This window comes from Sinocyclocheilus grahami, unplaced genomic scaffold (assembly GCF_001515645.1).
Source record: "Sinocyclocheilus grahami isolate Dianchi unplaced genomic scaffold, SAMN03320097.WGS_v1.1 scaffold1732.1, whole genome shotgun sequence".
NCBI classification, from domain to species: Eukaryota; Metazoa; Chordata; class Actinopteri; order Cypriniformes; family Cyprinidae; genus Sinocyclocheilus; species Sinocyclocheilus grahami.
The window spans coordinates 136717-154991 of NW_015506911.1; the positions used below are offsets into that span (position 1 = coordinate 136717).

The window sequence follows — 18275 nt, forward strand, 5'->3', positions numbered from 1 at the left end:
GGTAACTGGCATCAGATACAACGAAGGCTGGGCAGAATCGTAAACAGAGTTCGTGATCAGGGTCGAGGCAGGCGGCAGAAAAACAATAGCATAAATCCACGAGGCTGGCAGGGTCAGAATAGGTAGGCAGCAAGCAGTCGTCAACGGGGAAACAGTCCAGGTAATCAACAGATAATCAAACAGGGAAAATGCTCAGAAATGTCTGCAAGGCAAAACAAGACTTCGCAATGAGAGCAGGGAAGGCACAGTTTAAATAGACCGGGCAATGGGAAACACCTGTGCTGGTGATTAGTCTCAGGCATGGGGCATTGCGGGAATTAGTTGAGAAGCTTTTATCTTACTGAAGGCCTCCGTGAGATCGTGGTATTCTGCAGGGAGCGGATATACAGGCATGTAATCCCTCTCCTTTCTGACCGGAGTAGCGTTGAGACAATTCTGACGGCAGGACTCTGACCACTGTATAATCTGTCCTTCGGACCATGAGATAGAGGGGTTGTGCTTCTCCAGCCAAGGCAGTCCCAGAATGATAGGTGTTCTTGGAGATTGAAATACGAAGAGGCGGATAAGTTTGGTGTGAAGAGCTCCAGTGCATAATTGAAGGTCCTTGGTAGTGAATTGAATTTGGCCAGTGCCCAGCGGTCGGCCATCTAGCGCTGCCACTGCCAAATGAGATACACAGGGAACAAGAGGAATATTATGAGTCTTAGCAAAACTAGCATCAATGAAATTTCCTGCAGCCCCTGAGTCAATCAAAGCCATAGCCTCAGTGATCTGCCCATTAATCTTTAAGATGACTGGAATTTCTAAAGCAGTGGAAGAACTGAGATTCGGACTCACCGGAGAAAGACTGCGAGGTGGACGAGTGGGACAGGAAGCTCTCATGTGTCCAGATAATCCGCAGTATAGGCACAGGTTCTGGCGAATGCGTCTCTCTCTCTCCTCTGAGATGAGTAAAGCTGATCTGCATGGGTTCTGTGTCAGGAAGTGGCGATGAGGTGCCGACTGGAGCCGAAGAGAGCAGAGTCTGACGACGAGAGCGAAGGAGGTTGTCAATCCGAATGGCCAGCTCAATGAATTGATTCAAGGATCTCCCCTCGTCTCGACAGGCTAATTTAGACTACAATTCCATGCTCAGACCTCTGCGGCAGTGTAGTTTGAGAGGATCCTCCGGCCACCCTGTTTGTGCAGCGAGAGTGCAGAACGAGAGAGCATAATCCGACGCCGAACCTCTTCCTTGGCGTAGAGATAACAGCTGCTCACCTGCCTCCTTTCCCTCAGCGGGATGTTCGAACACTTCCTTAAACCACTGGATGAAGGCCGAGAAGGAAGGGAAGACAGTCTGATTCTCACTCCACACCGCGGTAGCCCACTCCAGCGCCCTTCCAGTGAGAAGCGAACAGACAAATGTGATGTGACTATCGTCTGTGGGATACAACATGGGTTGTTGGTGAACAAACACGGAACATTGGAGTGAAAAACCCTTACATTTTGAGGGTGAGCCATCAAACTTCTCGGGGAACACCAAACGAGGGCTGGCGGTGGAGGTAGGTGAAGCCGGGGCTTGAAGCGGTGGATTCGAAGGAGGGGCGTGAGCTTTGGGTGCTTGCAGACGAAGGGCTTGCAAGGTCTTTACCATCTCCTCGGTTAGCGAGGTAAGTCGGTTTAGTTGTTGTTGGTGTGTGGCCAGAACCGATGCTTGAGCAGATACCTCTGTGGTGAAGTGATAGAAGACTGCTGGATCAATTTCTGGCGAAGTCTTCTGTAACGCGGAGGCAGTGGCGTTAGAATCCATGTGCAGCTTTATTAGTTCACAAGGCAGGTCATACAGGCATAAATCGGTAACTGGCGTCAGATACAATGAAGGCTGGGCAGAATCATAAACCGAGTTTGTGATCAGGGTCGAGGCAGGCGGCAGACAAACAACAGCATAAATCCACGAGGCTGGCAGGGTCAGAATAGGTAGACAGCAAGCAGTCGTCAACGGGGAAACAGTCCAGGTAATCAACAGATAATCAAACAGGGAAAACACTCAGAAATGTCTGCAAGGCAAAACAAGACTTCGCAATGAGTGCAGGGAAGGCACAGTTTAAATAGACCGGGCAATGGGAAACACCTGTGCTGGTGATTAGTCTCAGGCATGGGGCATTGCGGGAATTGAAGTCCGAAAGGATCGGTTAGTACTCCGGTGATGGTTCCCTCTGGTGGTGATCGGAGGGAGCCACAGAGGCTGAACTTGTGACACTAGAGGTCATGAATGCATGAACTAGCTTTTCTGCATCAGTAACGGGTAACATGTTTCGTAACTTGGCATTGAAGCAAACATCCATCCCTTCTTAAAAGTCAGTGTTAAAAGAGAGCTGCCCGTTGCGCCATTTAATTAGGCCTACTGCTGTAGCCTATATCCTGCTTAGGCGGTTTTTCCTAAATGTGTATATATATATACTGTTTGAATGACAGCTTGGTAAATCTGTTGGCAATCAATTATTCAATATCGCTACTCATCATAAGTACATGGTACATTATCAGCGCAGCGGCAGACGTTCAAACTAATATCACGTAATTTACGTCTCTTTGATAATTGGTTGATATCAGAAGGGAGGCTAGCCTCCCTTACGAGGGTTCTTTTCTCACCACTCCTCAGCGCTGAAAGTGAACACTCGATGCTGATTGGCTAATATTTTTTACCAACGGAGGCATGAGAGCTCATCGCTCACCCGGCCTCCCCCTCCCCTTCTCCATCACCTAGCGGTTGTAATTACATCAGCAGATTCGGCACATTCACGATAGAAAAGCGGTGCTTTCACGTTATGGTATTACAACTGTGAAATTACAAACAAAAAATACACATTCTGAGACATGAACTGAAATGAATTGTGAATTTTCTTAACATTAAATCATCCTCCTCCCAATTATGGGGAAGCTGTGCCTCCCCCGACGAGCCGCCACTGGGTACAGGATCTAACAGGCATGTTGTTGGTTTAGATGCAGTGATAAGTTTATTTAGCTCTTCCTGTCCTATAGTTGTAAAGCACTGCAGTTTATCTTTTGGTGTGATGAATGAAGCTGAAGTATTAAACGCTGTAGAATCTACATTTGTTATTGTATTTCTGATGTTATCGATTTTATCAGTGAAGAAATTCATAGTCATTACTATTAAACTGTGAGGGAATATTTAGATCGGGTGGCGTCTGGTTATTTGTTAATCTAGCCACTGTGCTAAATAAAAACCTTGGATTGTTTTGGTTATTTTCTATGAGTTTGTGGATATGCTCGGCCCTGGCAGCTTTTAGAGCCGGTCTATAGCTGGACATACTGTTTTTCCACGCAATTCTAAAAACTTCCAAGTTAGTTTTTCTCCATTTGCGCTCAAGACTACGAGTTTTTTTTCTTGAGAGAATGGGTATTACTGTTGTACCATGGCGCAGTACGTTTTTCTCTAACCTTTTTCAATTTGATGGGGGAAACAGCTTCTAAGGTATTAGAGAAGATAGTGCCCATGTTGCTAGTCATATAGTCTAGTTCATGTGTACTTAGGGGTACACAGAGCAGTTGAGATAAATCAGGCAGGTTATTTGTGAATCTGTCTTTGGTGGCTGGAACAATAGTTCTGCCCGGACGATAACGTGGAGCCATATAGTTAATATCAGTAATACGCAGCATGCACGATATAAGGAAATGGTCAGTAACATCATCACTTTAAGGTACAATATCTATATCAGTAAGAGCAATTCCATGCGATCTAATTAAATCTAGCATATGATTAAAATGATGAGTGGGCCCAGTGACGTTTTGCTTGACTCCAAAAGAGTTTATTAGGTCAGTAAACGCAAGTCCTAATGCATCATTTGTATTATCAACGTGAACGTTAAAATCTCAGACAATTAGCGCTTTATCAACAGTAACCAATAGGTCTGAGAGGAAATCTGCAAATTCTTTTAGGAAATCTGTATACGGCCCTGGTGGTCTATACACAGTAGCCAGAGCAAGAGATATGATACATTTCTTTTGCATATCTGACAGTGTAACATTAAGCATTAGTATTTCGAATGAGTTAAACCTGTATCCTGTCTTCTGAGTAACATTGAGAATATCACTATATATTGTTGCAACACTGCCGCCACGACCAGTCTGACGGGGCTCATGCTTATAACAGTAGCTTGGTGGAGTAGACTCATTTAGACCAATATAATCACCTGGTTTTAGCCAGGTTTCAGAATATGGTTATAAAATGTACATACATTTTTTTTTCTGAAGGAGCTTTTATCAGATCTAGGCATCATCTTTTTTTCATTTTTTATTTGAGAGACGTAATTCTAGTGATAATACCATTTATAGGTAACAGATTAATGGTCAAACTACGTATAGTATACATACTACGTACATACTACTCTGAGAATCCAAAAGAAATTGCACAATTTTGCGCTGACTTTTATAAAATGTTGTATAGCTCTTGACCTCGGTTCAGTTACATTCTTTTTCAACTCACTTCCTAGTTGTGGTAAAATTAGTGGGGTAGACAGAAACATGCGTGATCTACCTCTTTGTTTAGAGGAGATCTCTGAAGCCATAAACTTGTGTGTTCGGAGTTTTACACATTGTTTGCAAAACAGTTAGCTCCTTTCCTTTTGCAAGTTTTCAGAGAAAGTATTTCAAAAGGCTCTCTTCCCCCTACTCTTACACAAGGCCTTATTACGTTACTCCCAAAGCCCAAAAAGGATGTTCTTTTTCTTGACAATTGGCTCCCCATATGTCTTAATGATTACAAAATTTTAGCCTTAGTTTTTACCAAGTGTCTTATAGATGAATCCTAGTCTTTTTTTTTTTTTTTTTTAAATCAGGGAGGCATATTTCTAATAATAGTAGATTAATGTTAGATATTGATTATTCATACTTAATTGTCGATGAGAGCCTTTTTTTTTTTTGACTTTTATAAAGCTGTTGAGCATTTTAATTTATCGCAGAGCTGAAGCCAGATAATGACAGCCTTCACTTGTCACCATACAATCCCATAATCTACAAACAGACACAGAAACAATGACACATATATGTGACATTAGAAAAGCTCATTAAATCTGAATCGGGTACAATTTCAAAACTCATAGATGATAACATAATTACAGTCAGAGTTGGATAATCATACCTTATTCAGAGTGTGAATATTTGAGTAGACAGCAAATCAATTTGATTCACAATTCATAGGTTTTTGATTCAGTTCACGAACGATTCTTGCAAATGCAGAATGATGCTATTCAGTAAAATTCACAATAAGATCTAAGACTTGATTCTGTAGTTTTTTTTAAGTGCATTCATAGAAGGGGTGAACAATATGATCAAAATCTTAATTCACAATACAAGTAATTTTATTTCTCGGTTTATCAGTATATATTACAATAGAGCTATTTTTTGTTGGTTAAGTTGTATAAACCAGACGATTAATTGTACGGCATAAACCAATGAACATGATAAACACTTGCCAAACAGGTATATAAAAACTACAGCTACACACTATAATAAAAAGCTTGTTTTCATGACAAATTGACTCAAACATTAAATTATAAAGACAAGTAAAAATCTAATGAACATGTAATACTGCATATATTTAGCTAAATGTTCCTCTAGAGTTATTTTTCTAGCTGAAGTTTCTATACACTGAATGGCTTTCCTGAGGTAAATATGACATCATTACATACAGCACAAGCTGTTTTATTGACGTCTTTCCACAGTTGAAACACAGATTGAGTGATTACATAAGACATGATACATTTCAGTAAGTTGTTCTGTTTCTTTCAAAATACCTTCTGAGGCTCATTCATGTTTATTTTGTGACTAAAAGTAAAGTGGAAGAGAGGATCGGTTCACGTCCCGCCTGAACTGAGGCGCTACAGAAATCTGTCATGCCACATCACGTTTTATCACGTTTATTGTTTGTATTTCATGATACAATGAACAGAATTTGAAAGCTGTGACTTTTTTTTTATAAGTAACAAAGCACAAAGCTTATTGTAATAATTGGATGGCAGGTGCACGTCAAATAATAATAATAAAGTTCACATATAAACAGAAAACAATATAGCCTACAAAAAGATTAATCTTGAGATTTAATAAATCTATATCAGTATTGATTCACAGTTATATTATCAAAACTGGATAGTTAAACATCCATTTATTATAAACTGGTAAAAGTGGAATGTCTCTCATATCCTACAATAATAGTTCAACTGAAAGGAGAACCAATATACTGAAAAAAAATAATCTCGAACCTCAGTATCTTCAGCTGACAGTTTGGGTTCTTCAGTCCATCAGAGAGCAGCTTCACTCCTGAATCCTGCAGATCATTTGCACTCATGTCCAGATCTATCAGACGGGAGTTTGGTGATTGTAGAGCTGATGCCACAAACTCACAGCACTGACCAGTGAGATCACAGACTGCCAAACTGAACAGAATAATTCAAAACATGACGACTACACACCCATTAATTATTTAAATACATTCCCAGTTTACCTGTTGTAGTTTATTCATGTTGCCAGACAAACAGAGACAGCTATGCTGATATTTGAATTGTGCTCATTTCATTTATAGAGTTATCATTCACTTCACACTCATTATTGTGTAGTGATTTTAGAGATTCATGTATAATGTTGTGCCGTCTTTGGTTCCCCTTTTATCCAGTAAACACGAGGAGTGACTCTGTCTGCCAAATATTTTTTCCTATTATTTGGAAGAATTCGTTATTCTATTTGAAGCAATTATCTGTGCATCTCCAAACAAGGTATTCAGAGTTTCCTCATCTTCGCTTCTGAGATTCCTACACTGCTCATGAAAAAGTGCCAATGAAATTTATTAGATTTTTTATTATTTTAGATAGATTATTGGCCCAAAAAAGTGATTCAGGATTCAAAGCTCCATGTTTCAAGATCAATGTGTATGCATCGACAGGATTGAGAAAAACCCATATACCATGTGCATCAAATCAATATATAAATGTGTAAATGAAATGTAGCAGTTGACACTCTACGCATTGTTTTCTATGCATCAATATTCTTCTTTCCTCTGACAGTGACTCTTACACATACACAGTCAAAATGTATAATGTATGACTGTTTAATAGATTCTTTAATGTATCAATGTACTGGGAAAAAAATATTTTCAAACCTCAGTTTCTCCAGATGACAGTTTGGGTTCTTCAGTGCATCAGAGAGCAGCTTCACTCCTGAATCCTGCAGCTCATTGTTACGCATGTCCAGCTCTATCAGACGAGAGTTTGATGATTGTAGAACTGATGCCACAAATTCACAGCACTGACCAGTGAGTTTACAGCTTGACAAACTGAACAGAATAATGAAAAACAGGATGATGACAAAACCATTAAATAATATCACAGCTTCAGCTGAGAACAACAACATAGTAAAGTAGACATTACAGGTTCTCTTTTATTAAACTGTATACTAACCAGTCACATTTTATGTTTTAATGACTGTTGGCATATTTAAGAAAATCAGGATGTCATGTTCTCATGTTATTTAGCATATTCTTTATCTTAAAATATAGCTTTCACCTGACAAGCATACAGTAAATGTCCATCATATGTTACACTAAGACAGTGATCCTCAAATCTGGCTTGCGAGATCCACTTTCCTGCAGAGTTTAGCTCCAACCCTAATCAAACAAACCTACCTGTGATTTTCTAATGATCCTGAAGACACTGATTAGCAAACTCAGGTGTGTTTGATTAGGGTTAGAGCTAAACTCTGCAGGAAAGTGGATCTTGTGAGCCAGATTTGAGGATCACTGCACTAAGATATAAACACAGGCCCCACACTTTAATAGTAATAATTTTACCACTACATTAACAAGTTTCATTTATGAATATATGTTACTTATATTTATCAACAATCAGAACACAAGGAGAAATAAACTAATATTTAACATTTAACCTCAGACTCCATAGCACCAACCCTGATGTGAGGGACTTTTGTTTATAAAAAAAAATGTTTTTCTTATTTTTTGGTCTTGTGATGTGAGGTTTAATTTATTTGTAGTTGATGCAGTAATATTAGAAGATGTTGCTCAGATCAGACAATCAGGTGATTTTGGTTTCAATTTCAAAGCTCATGAAAAAAGATAAATTACACAAAGTAATCTGTTTGATTTGGATAGTCATACCTTATGTGTATCAAATTAACATATAAAAACACATCTGATTCTCAAACCTCAGTATCTTCAGCTGACAGTTTGGTTTCTTCAGTCCATCAGAGAGCAGCTTCACTCCTGAGTCCTGCAGCTTATTGTAACTCATGTCCAGCTCTATCAGACGGGAGTTTGATGAGTGTAGAGCTGATGCCACAGATTCACAGCTCTGACCAGTGAGTTTACACCATGCCAATCTGAACAGAATAATAAAAACAGGATGACTACACACCCATTAAGTATTTAAATGATTTCACAGTTTACCTGGGCCCATATTCACAAAACATCTTAAGGCTAAAAGTAGCTCATCACTTGCCGATTTAGGAGAAAATCTTAAAAATAATGGGCATGTCAGTCCTAAATTTAGGACTCTTACATTTTTACTCTAAGAGTATTTCACAAAGTGTTTTAGCATTAAAACTAGCTCCTAAATCTGTGAAACATTAGGAATAGTGAAGAGGACTCCTAAGTTACTAAGACCAAATCACAAATGATCCTAAAATGGCTGTTGCCTGCAATCTGCCTCTAAACACATAAACATTTGACAATAAGCTTTTAAAAATGTATCACCTTAATCGCAAGGGTATTATGACTGTTGAAGAACTTGTCAGGGACACAGTCACTTCACCAACAAATAAAAACAACCCAATTGCGAGAAGCATACATGTAAGAGCCTGACAATTAGCTGTACATACTTGTTTAATTAGTGACACTTAGCCTGCATTTTAAAATCTTTATTTAAATGTGGCAACATTTTTATTTTTAAACCTTTATTTGACTATGGCAACATAATATTGCACTCTACAATATTTCTATGAATAAATCTCTGACAGAGACCCCTCCCCTATCAGCCAATCACTGTGTGCATAGTTAGTAAGCATGCTGACATCATCCATAGCAACAAGGTCAACCCTGCCCTTACTTTTAGCTTAAGACTTCTCTCTATTCCTAAGTAAAAGTTTGTCTCAGCTGTTTAGTAAATAGGTTTTAAGAGAAAACTCTTAGCTAAAAACTTTTACTGCTATTTAGGAGAACTCTTGGTGGTTAGATAAAATGTTTTGTGAATACAGGCCCTGTTGTAGTTTAGTCATGTTGAGAGACAGACAGAGACAGCTATGCAGATATTTGATTTGCGCTCATTTCCTTTATAGAGTTAACACTCATTCACTTAACACACTCATTCTGGTGTATTAATTTTAGAGGTTCATGTATAATATCAAGCTATCGTTAGTTCATCTTTTATCTAGTAAACACGAGGAGTGACTCTGTCTGCCAAATATTTTTTCCTATTATTTGGAAGAATTCGTTATTCTATTTGAAGCAATTATCTGTGCATCTCCAAACAAGGTATTCAGAGTTTCCTCATCTTCACTTCTGAGATTTCTACACTGCTCAGGAAAAAGTGTCAATGAGATTTATTAGATTTTTTTGTATTTTAGATTATTGTCCCAAACAAGTGATTCAGGATTCAAAGCTCCATGTTTCAAGATCAATGTGTATGCATCGACAGGATCAATGCATTGAGAAAAATATTGAATCGTTACACCCATATACTATGTGCATCAAATCAATATATAAATGTGTAAATGAAATGTAGCAGTTGACACGCTACGCATTTTCTATGCATCAATATTCTTCTTTCCTCTGAAAGTGATTCTTACACATACACATACAAATTCATATATTATACATTTTGACTATGTATTTAGTATGCTTAATAGATTCTTTAATGTATGGAAAAAAAAATCTCAAACCTCAGTATCTCCAGCTGACAGTTTGGTTTCTTCAGTGCATCAGAGAGCAGCTTGACTCCTGAATCCTGCAGATCATTGACACTCATGTCCAGCTCTATCAGATGGGAGTTTGATGATTGTAGAGCTGATGCCACAAACTCACAGCTTTGACCAGTGAGTTTACAGCCTGCCAATCTGAACAAAATAATAAAAAACAGGATGATGACAAACCCATTAAATATTTACGTAATGTCACAGCTTAATCTGAGTGAGAACAATAACATTGTACAGTAGACATTACGTTCTCTTTTATTATACTGTAAACAAACCAGTCACATTTTAAGCTTTCATGACTGTTGACATATTAAAGGGGTGGTAAACTGTATTTTTTTTTTCAAGGCTTGAAAAAAGGCTTGTGTTTATGGGGTGCAGTGTAACATGTCTTCATGCTTCATTTAAAAAAATTAATAAAAAAAAAACACCTTATTTTTCATATATTTCACCTTTATTCAATGCCGCTCTCTCCACTGTCATTTGAACAGCCAGTTGACTTCCTGTTTCTATGATACTGCTCCCTCTTAAATACGCAATGGGCTCAGATTGGTTAGCTGGCCCAGTGTATTGTGGGTCGTTAACCGTGCATTGCACGTTGTCCGGAAACATCACGGCCCTTATTATTACCGGCAATAGTTGCATGTGCTCCGGTGGATTAAAATTGCACAAAATATCCAGTTATTTCATACAATCATTTTAACAAATTATACCACTGTCCTCGAAAGAAAAATAATTTTTCAGAGACTGCGGATCTGACTGTATAGCACCATTAGTTTTGTCATTATAGAACGAATGTAGCCAAATGTCTTTCGCCAGAACCATGAGCCCATTACAAAAAATGACCATGCCTTTACTACACTGGCCAAATGTAACACAGAGCCATGTTTAGCGTGCCTGTAACTGAACGAGCGTGTGGGCAAACACGACATAAAAGCTGTAATCAAACAATATTGTACACTGATAACAGAAATGCCAACAAACACCAGCAGAAGTTCGCTGGTGAGATTACATAGAAGTTTGTTGGTGTTTGTAGCCATTTGTCGGAGAAGCATGAAATAGCATTTCGCTAACAGGCTAGTGAAGCCAAACAGCGTTGGCCTTTGTTTACGTCTTGATACAACTGAAAAATAATGACAGAAACTTAAAAATGGAAAACACATTTACAAATAATAAAACCTACTTACAGGTTGAGGCCTATAAACAGCAGCTTCTTTTTTTAACATGCGAACCGCTCGCTCTTTCAGTAATAGCCTTTGTGCGAATCCGGCATAGAACTTGTGCAGGTTCTGGAAGCTGTCTTCCGTAAAATGTGCAGCACAGACAGCTACATTAACATTATAATTATCAGGAACAGAATTAAACAGAATTAGCTCCGTGCAACATATCCTCGCCCCCTTTGTTGTGTTTTCCCAGCGGCCGGTTTTATGTTAATTGCAGGGTTTATCATGTCACCAACCCGGGAAATAGCTTGTTGTAGTCCCTACCAGTCGTAATTGTAGGCATTAAACAGACTTTTCTTTAATAGACAATATCTCTGTTTTCATTGAACTTTCAGCGCCATAACTTTACAGATATTGTTTGTGCTCAAACAGCAATATCACACACTAACTAAAGTAAAAAAAAAAAAAGGATGTTCATGAGGTCATGTTCTCATGTTATTTAGCATATTCTTTATCTTAAAATCTAGTTTTTACCTGACAAGTATACAGTAAAATATCCATTATATCCTCTTTTGCTCTTGTTTTCACTTGGTCACAAATAAATCATATGTTACACTAGGATATTAACACAGGTCCCACACTCCAATAGTAATAATTTTACCACTACATTAACATTCCATTTATGTATATATAGTACTTACATTCATCACCAATCAGAACATAAGGAGAAATAAACTAATATTTAACTTCAGACTCCATAGCACCAACCCTGAAGTGAGGGACTTTTTTATTTTTATAAAAACAACTTATATTTTCTATTCTTATTTATTTTTGGTCTTGTCGTGTGAGGTTTAATACATTTGTAAATTATGCAGTAATATTAGGAGATGTTTCTCAGATTAGACAGGCTCATTTTGGATTTCATTTCAAAGCTCATAAAAAAGATAAATTACACAAAGTAATCTGTGTGTTTTGGATAATCATACTTTATCATCAAGTTAACATAAAAACGCATCTGAATCTCAAACCTCAGTATCTTCAGCTGACAGTTTGGGTTTTTCAGTCCATCAGAGAGCAGCTTCACTCCTGAATCCTGCAGCTCATTGTTACGCATGTCCAGCTCTATCAGACGAGAGTTTGGTGATTGTAGAGCTGATGCCACAAATTCACAGCACTGACCAGTGAGTTTACAGCCTGCCAAACTGAACAGAATAATAAAAAACAGGATGACTACACACCCATTAAGTATTTAAACGACTTCACAACTTCATCTGAAGTTACGAACAATAACACAGCCCTTACAGATTGTCTTATTTTAACTGGACACTAACCAGTCACATTTTACACTTTCATAACTGTTCACAGATAAAGTCAGGATGTCATGTTCTCATTTCTTATGTTCTTTAGCATGTTCTGCTGCATAAAGTAACTCTTCATCACACATCACCGCTAGATCTATTAGCAGACACTTCACAGATTTTACTTTTCAATGAATGAATCACAAACCTTTATATGGGTCATTCTACAAGAGTGGTGCAAAATGCTGTCCCCCATGTATATTTTTAAGGCATATATAGACAACTGACACATATTGACAAATAAATAAATAATCAAGTTCATCACAAAAAAAGGGGGAAAAAAGGAATTTAAATAACTTTATATAAAGTGGTTTATATGTTCTTCTCTACTGAGTGCCATGCGTCCCCCAGTCTAATCCTCAAAATGTCACTTAGAAAATAAATAACTAAATGTTTTTTTTTTCATATTTCTTTATCTTAATGTGCCTTGTTAAGTTCTTATGAAACTTTGATGACATGTTTTTCTGCCTTTTTTAAAACTTTTTGAATAATTTATTTAAGGAGAAAAAGCACTGTCCCCCATTTTTTGTCAATACTGAAGCACACACAAAACGTCTCCGGTAACACTTTATAATAACTTTCATTAATAAATCATTAACAAATATTATATAATGCCTAAATGATCATTGGTTAATATATATTCAAAGAGTTAGAAACGTGAGATAATGTGCTTGTTAATGTTTTCTAATAAACTTGTCAGACATTCGAAATGTTCAAACAAATCATTATTTCATGTAAGCTAAAATGCTTACAAGTGTCATTAAACTTTCAATTCCATATGATTAAGCACTTATTGAAAATCTACAAAGATTTAACGTAATGTGGGTAAGGTTAGGGACTGGTTTGGTGGTTTGGGTAGGTTTAAGGGTTGGTTAAAGGGTCAACAGTGTACAGGGGTCAATTTGATTATTATAAGGGAACATGGTTCAATCTGTTTATATTATATTGTTTTGATAAATGAACATTTTCATTAAAAAAATTATTTGCTTTCCCCTGCTCATTTATAATTCAAGGAATAGCTAACCTGTTTAATAATACACTGAAGAGTAGTATACTAATGTGAGTGTTGAGGCAATAAAAAACTTTTTTGCACCAAAATTAAAATCTGTTATGTCTTTAGCAACCGTTTAGCTAAACTTAACCAGCCACTCTTTACACAAACCTTGTTACATAAATCCAATGCCCATAAAGATACTAAATGATTAGTAATAGTTTATAAACATTTACAAATGATGAATAGTTTCAACTTTAGATTGGCTACTGCAAAAACATGAACAGATGATTAATAAATGATTAGTAAAGATGTGAATAGAGTAAATTCAGGTCTTTGCCATCGTGATTACTGCTTATAAAAGTACTAATAATTACTAAACGTTTATAAACATTTGCAAATGATTAATAGTTTCCACTTTAGATTGGCTACTGCAAAAACATGAACAAATAATTAATAGATTATTTGTTAAGATGTGTAAATAGAGATCTACACAACAAACAGAGACCAACAAACACTCTTAAAAATAAAGGTGCTTCAAAAGGTTCTTCAAGCGATGCCATAGAAGAACCATTTTTGGTTCCACAAAGAACCATTCAGTCAAAGGTTCTTTAAAGAACCATCTCTTTCTTACCTTTTTATAATCTGAAGAACCTTCTTTCGCCACAAAGAACCGTTTGTGAAACAGAAAGGTTCTTCAGATGTTGAAGGTTCTTTATGGAACCATTTAGACAAAAAGGTTCTTCTATGGCATCGTGAAGCACCTTTATTTTTAAGATTGAATGAAGATCAAATGAACTGAAAGTTTACTAACATTTGTAAGCATTTCTATTTACATTAAAATAATCATATGTTAATCATTAGGTAATGTTTCGTAAGTTCATTAGTAAACATTAACAAGAACATTATCTTAAATTTCTAGCTATGTGCATACTGCATATATTAACTAACGATCTGTTAAGCATTATATAATGTGTGTTAATGATTTATAAATGAAAGTTTTTATAAAGAGTTACCAAGTCTCCCTTTAGCATTTTGAAATGTATTTGCTGTAATGTCAGAAAACCTGGATGTGTTCACTTATGAAAATATTATAAAAAATAATTTGAAAATAAGGTATTTTTCATGACTTCATTCTGTTCAAATCATTGATTTGAATACTTTGTACTTTGTGATGATATTTTAAGATTAGGGCAAATTAGGGTTGGATTGTCAAAACTGAAACGGTCAATACTGAAACAATTTTTGTCACTATCGAAACAAGCTATGGTTGTTTTGATATTGACATATTTCTGCAGTGATATTTAGTTGTTTATTTTATGTATAATAAATCATTTAAAAAATATATATATTTTTTTTAATTGTTATTAAGGGATTTGTTTTGCAGAGAAAATTAGTAAAGGGTGTGTCAGAAGCAAAGGTCACAAACTAAACACTTTTTTGAAAACTTAGTAAACAATTATTTTATGCTGAATTATGTGCATGGACATATTTATTTTGTTTATATATTGTAAATTTTTTATTTTGCTTTGGTATTGACCAATTTTGAGGTATTGTTTAAAATTAGCTGAAATTGTGAAAATACATAAAAAGATTACAGTGCACTCATATTAAATTCATGCATTTCAAATACAATGTAATACAAATATAGAATAAATTTGGAAAGAAAATATGAAAAAAAAGTAAACTCTACAAATGAATTTGCACCACTTCTACAGAATAAGCCATATATTAAAGGTTTACAGTTTAGCTGTTCTAAAGTCACTTTTTAACTATGACTTCACGCTGAATTTGTTTCTTCAGTAGAACACAAACGGAGATTTTTAACTGAAACCGTTGCTGTCTGTCAGTCGTATAATGTAAGTGGATGGGAATCACAGCTTTGAGAGTAAAAAAAACATACACAAACAAAACCAAATTAAATCCTGCGGCTCGTGACGATACATTGATGTGTAAAGACACAAAACGACCGGTCTGTGCAAGAAACTGAACAATATTTATATAGTTTTTTTTTACCTCCGATTCACGCAATGTCTGAACTGGGTTTAATTTGGTTTTGTTTGTGTATGTTGTGTATGTTGAAACTTAAATGGGTAAATCTTCTATCCTAAGTTTTTGTATGCTTCATTTTCTTTTGACATACTTCAATTTATGTTAAAAACACACTAGACATGGTTATTTTGTGCATTTTCAGCACTTTTTGTGTGTAATTATTTATTTTGTCCATAAAAAGTGTGCTGTCACTTTAATTGAGCGTGAGTGGAGCAGCAAAAATAGACTCTGCGCCGAAACAATCGCTTCAGCACTGTTTATGCTACGCTCCTGCTTCTGCTCCCGGTGTGAATGCCTTCACTTGTTAACATGCACGCCGAAAAAAATATGCGCTACTCACACGCTGCTTACGCTTGTGGTGTGAAACCGGTGTACACCGGCCTTATATTGTAGTAATACCGGTCTGTGCAAGAAACTGAACAATATTTATATATTTTTTTTTACCTCTGATTCACGCAATGTCTGAACTGGGTTTAATTTGGTTTTGTTTGTGTATGTTGTGTATGTTGAAACTTAAATGGGTAAATCTTCTATCCTAAGTTTTTGTATGCTTCATTTTCTTTTGACATACTTCAATTTATGTTAAAAACACACTAGACATGGTTATTTTGTGCATTTTCAGCACTTTTTGTGTGTAATTATTTATTTTGTCCATAAAAAGTGTGCTGTCACTTTAATTGAGCGTGAGTGGAGCAGCAAAAATAGACTCTGCGCCGAAACAATCGCTTCAGCACTGTTTATGCTACGCTCCTGCTTCTGCTCCCGGTGTGAATGCCTTCACTTGTTAACATGCACGCCGAAAAAAATATGCGCTACTCACACGCTGCTTACGCTTGTGGTGTGAAACCGGTGTACACCGGCCTTATATTGTAGTAATATTAGGAGATGTTGCTCAATGAGATTAGACAATCAGCTAGTTTTGTCATTGTCTTTAATTTCAAACTCATTTTTAGGAAGTAAGCCCCAAGACGCCATGGTTCACAGTGTTTTTAGAACATCTGGGACATTGTTAAGATGGGCTCAGACTACAGGAATTTTAAAATCCTAACCAATTATTAAATTTGGTTGCAGCGCACACATAAGGAGAATCTTCACCGATTTTCTAACATCAAATCTTAAACATGCGCACACCTCAAGATTTGAAAATCGTGGTGCAACACACATTACAAGATATTATTAAGATTATCGTGCCAGAGGGAGCGCATCACGTGATATAATGGGGATGCGGAATAACGGATGTAAACAAAATTGTAACAAGACAACTTGCTGTATCAATACTAATGTAGTGAGAAACAACAAAAGTGGAAGATTAAACGAGTGTGGATGAGAAAGTGGTTGGGAGACGGGTCAACATGGATTGTCAGTTCTCAGACTCATAAAATCTTGTCGTGTTGTGAACAAGAAACATGTCAGACTATACGATGCTACCCGAGCATTCATCGCATGCTGTCATTAACAACGTGCGTGCTGTCATCAATAGCGCGAGACAAGACAGAAGGTGCTATGAGCGTAAACAAACAATGGCTAGCAAACAGCGTGTTTTGCCCTGTCTTGTCATCAGAAAAGCCCAAAAAAGAAAAAAAACCTGACAATGGACACAAATCTGGTTGGCATGAAGAGGTTTATTTGACCTTTTTTCACTGTGTCGTGGTAGTCCCTCATCATAAATGCAGGAGTATTGTTGCCGTAGCTCAACGAACATTTTCCTCCATTGTAAAATTACACCTATCAGGACCGATACTACCATTGTCTCTCTTTAGTTTCGGCATGTTTGAAAGCTTGTACAAAGGCGCTTCTGTGCTCCTATTGGCCAGTGTCATAACTGTGATGGAACTTGTCGTGTACGAAGAAAAAAAATTAAGCATGCTAGTATTTCTGTGTTGACGTCGTAAAGCATCACAGAGGCATCTTGCACTGACACACTACACGAGATGAAACGATTGAATCGTGCGTCCCGACGCCCATTGTCGTATACGAATCCCCACGACACCCTACATCAAGCAGATCATGGCAAAATCGGGCTAAAATTGTGTAGTCTGAACAGGGCTTAAGCCCTGTCTGTGAAAATGGGCCAAGGTGTATCAAATCAACATATAAAAAACATCTGAATCTCAAACCTCAGTATCTTCAGCTGACAGTTTGGTTTCTTCAGTGCATCAGAGAGCAGCTTCACTCCTGAATCCTGCAGCTTATTGTTACTCATGTCCAGCTCTATCAGGGGTGAGTCTGGTATCTGCAAGGCCAAAGCCACAGTTTCACAGCAGGTATCATCGAGGTCACATCTGCGGAGTCTGTAAAAACAGTATACTTGTTCAAAACATTTGTGTATTTATTTTGTTTGAGATGTTATGCCACATTCTTTGTAAATATTCAAGCTTTCTAGAAAAAATAAATAAAACTGTAATGTATGATTCAGCTAATGTTAATGACAGACAAGTGAAATCAATAAAAACTTTCAAATGTATTTCTATACAAATACTGCACTGCAAAAAATGGCTTATCTTATCTTGTTTTTAGTCAAAATATCTAAACATTCTTAAATCAAGATACTTTTACTAGATACGCCAAATGACATATGATATTTAGTCTTGTTTCCAGGGGAAAAAAATTTATTAAGTGCATTTTGCTTAAAACAAGTAAAATGGTAAGTAAAATACTCTTGTTTCAAGCAAAATGCACTTAATTTAGTTTTTTCCCCTGGAAACAAGACTAAATATCTTAAGTAATTTGGCTTATCTA

At 36.8% G+C, this 18275-nt stretch overlaps 1 protein-coding gene across 1 annotated transcript; it reads right to left on the reverse strand.

Moving 5' to 3' along the window:
• Nucleotides 1–4952: 4952 nt before the first annotated feature.
• LOC107572298 (NACHT, LRR and PYD domains-containing protein 12-like) lies at nucleotides 4953–17818 on the reverse strand (the record flags this gene model as incomplete). The annotated part of the gene is made up of 5 exons (XM_016258720.1): nucleotides 4953–5013; nucleotides 6261–6434; nucleotides 7154–7327; nucleotides 8212–8385; nucleotides 17654–17818. Coding segments are annotated over 5 exons (748 nt in total), but the record flags the coding sequence as incomplete, so codon positions are not given.
• Nucleotides 17819–18275: the final 457 nt, after the last annotated feature.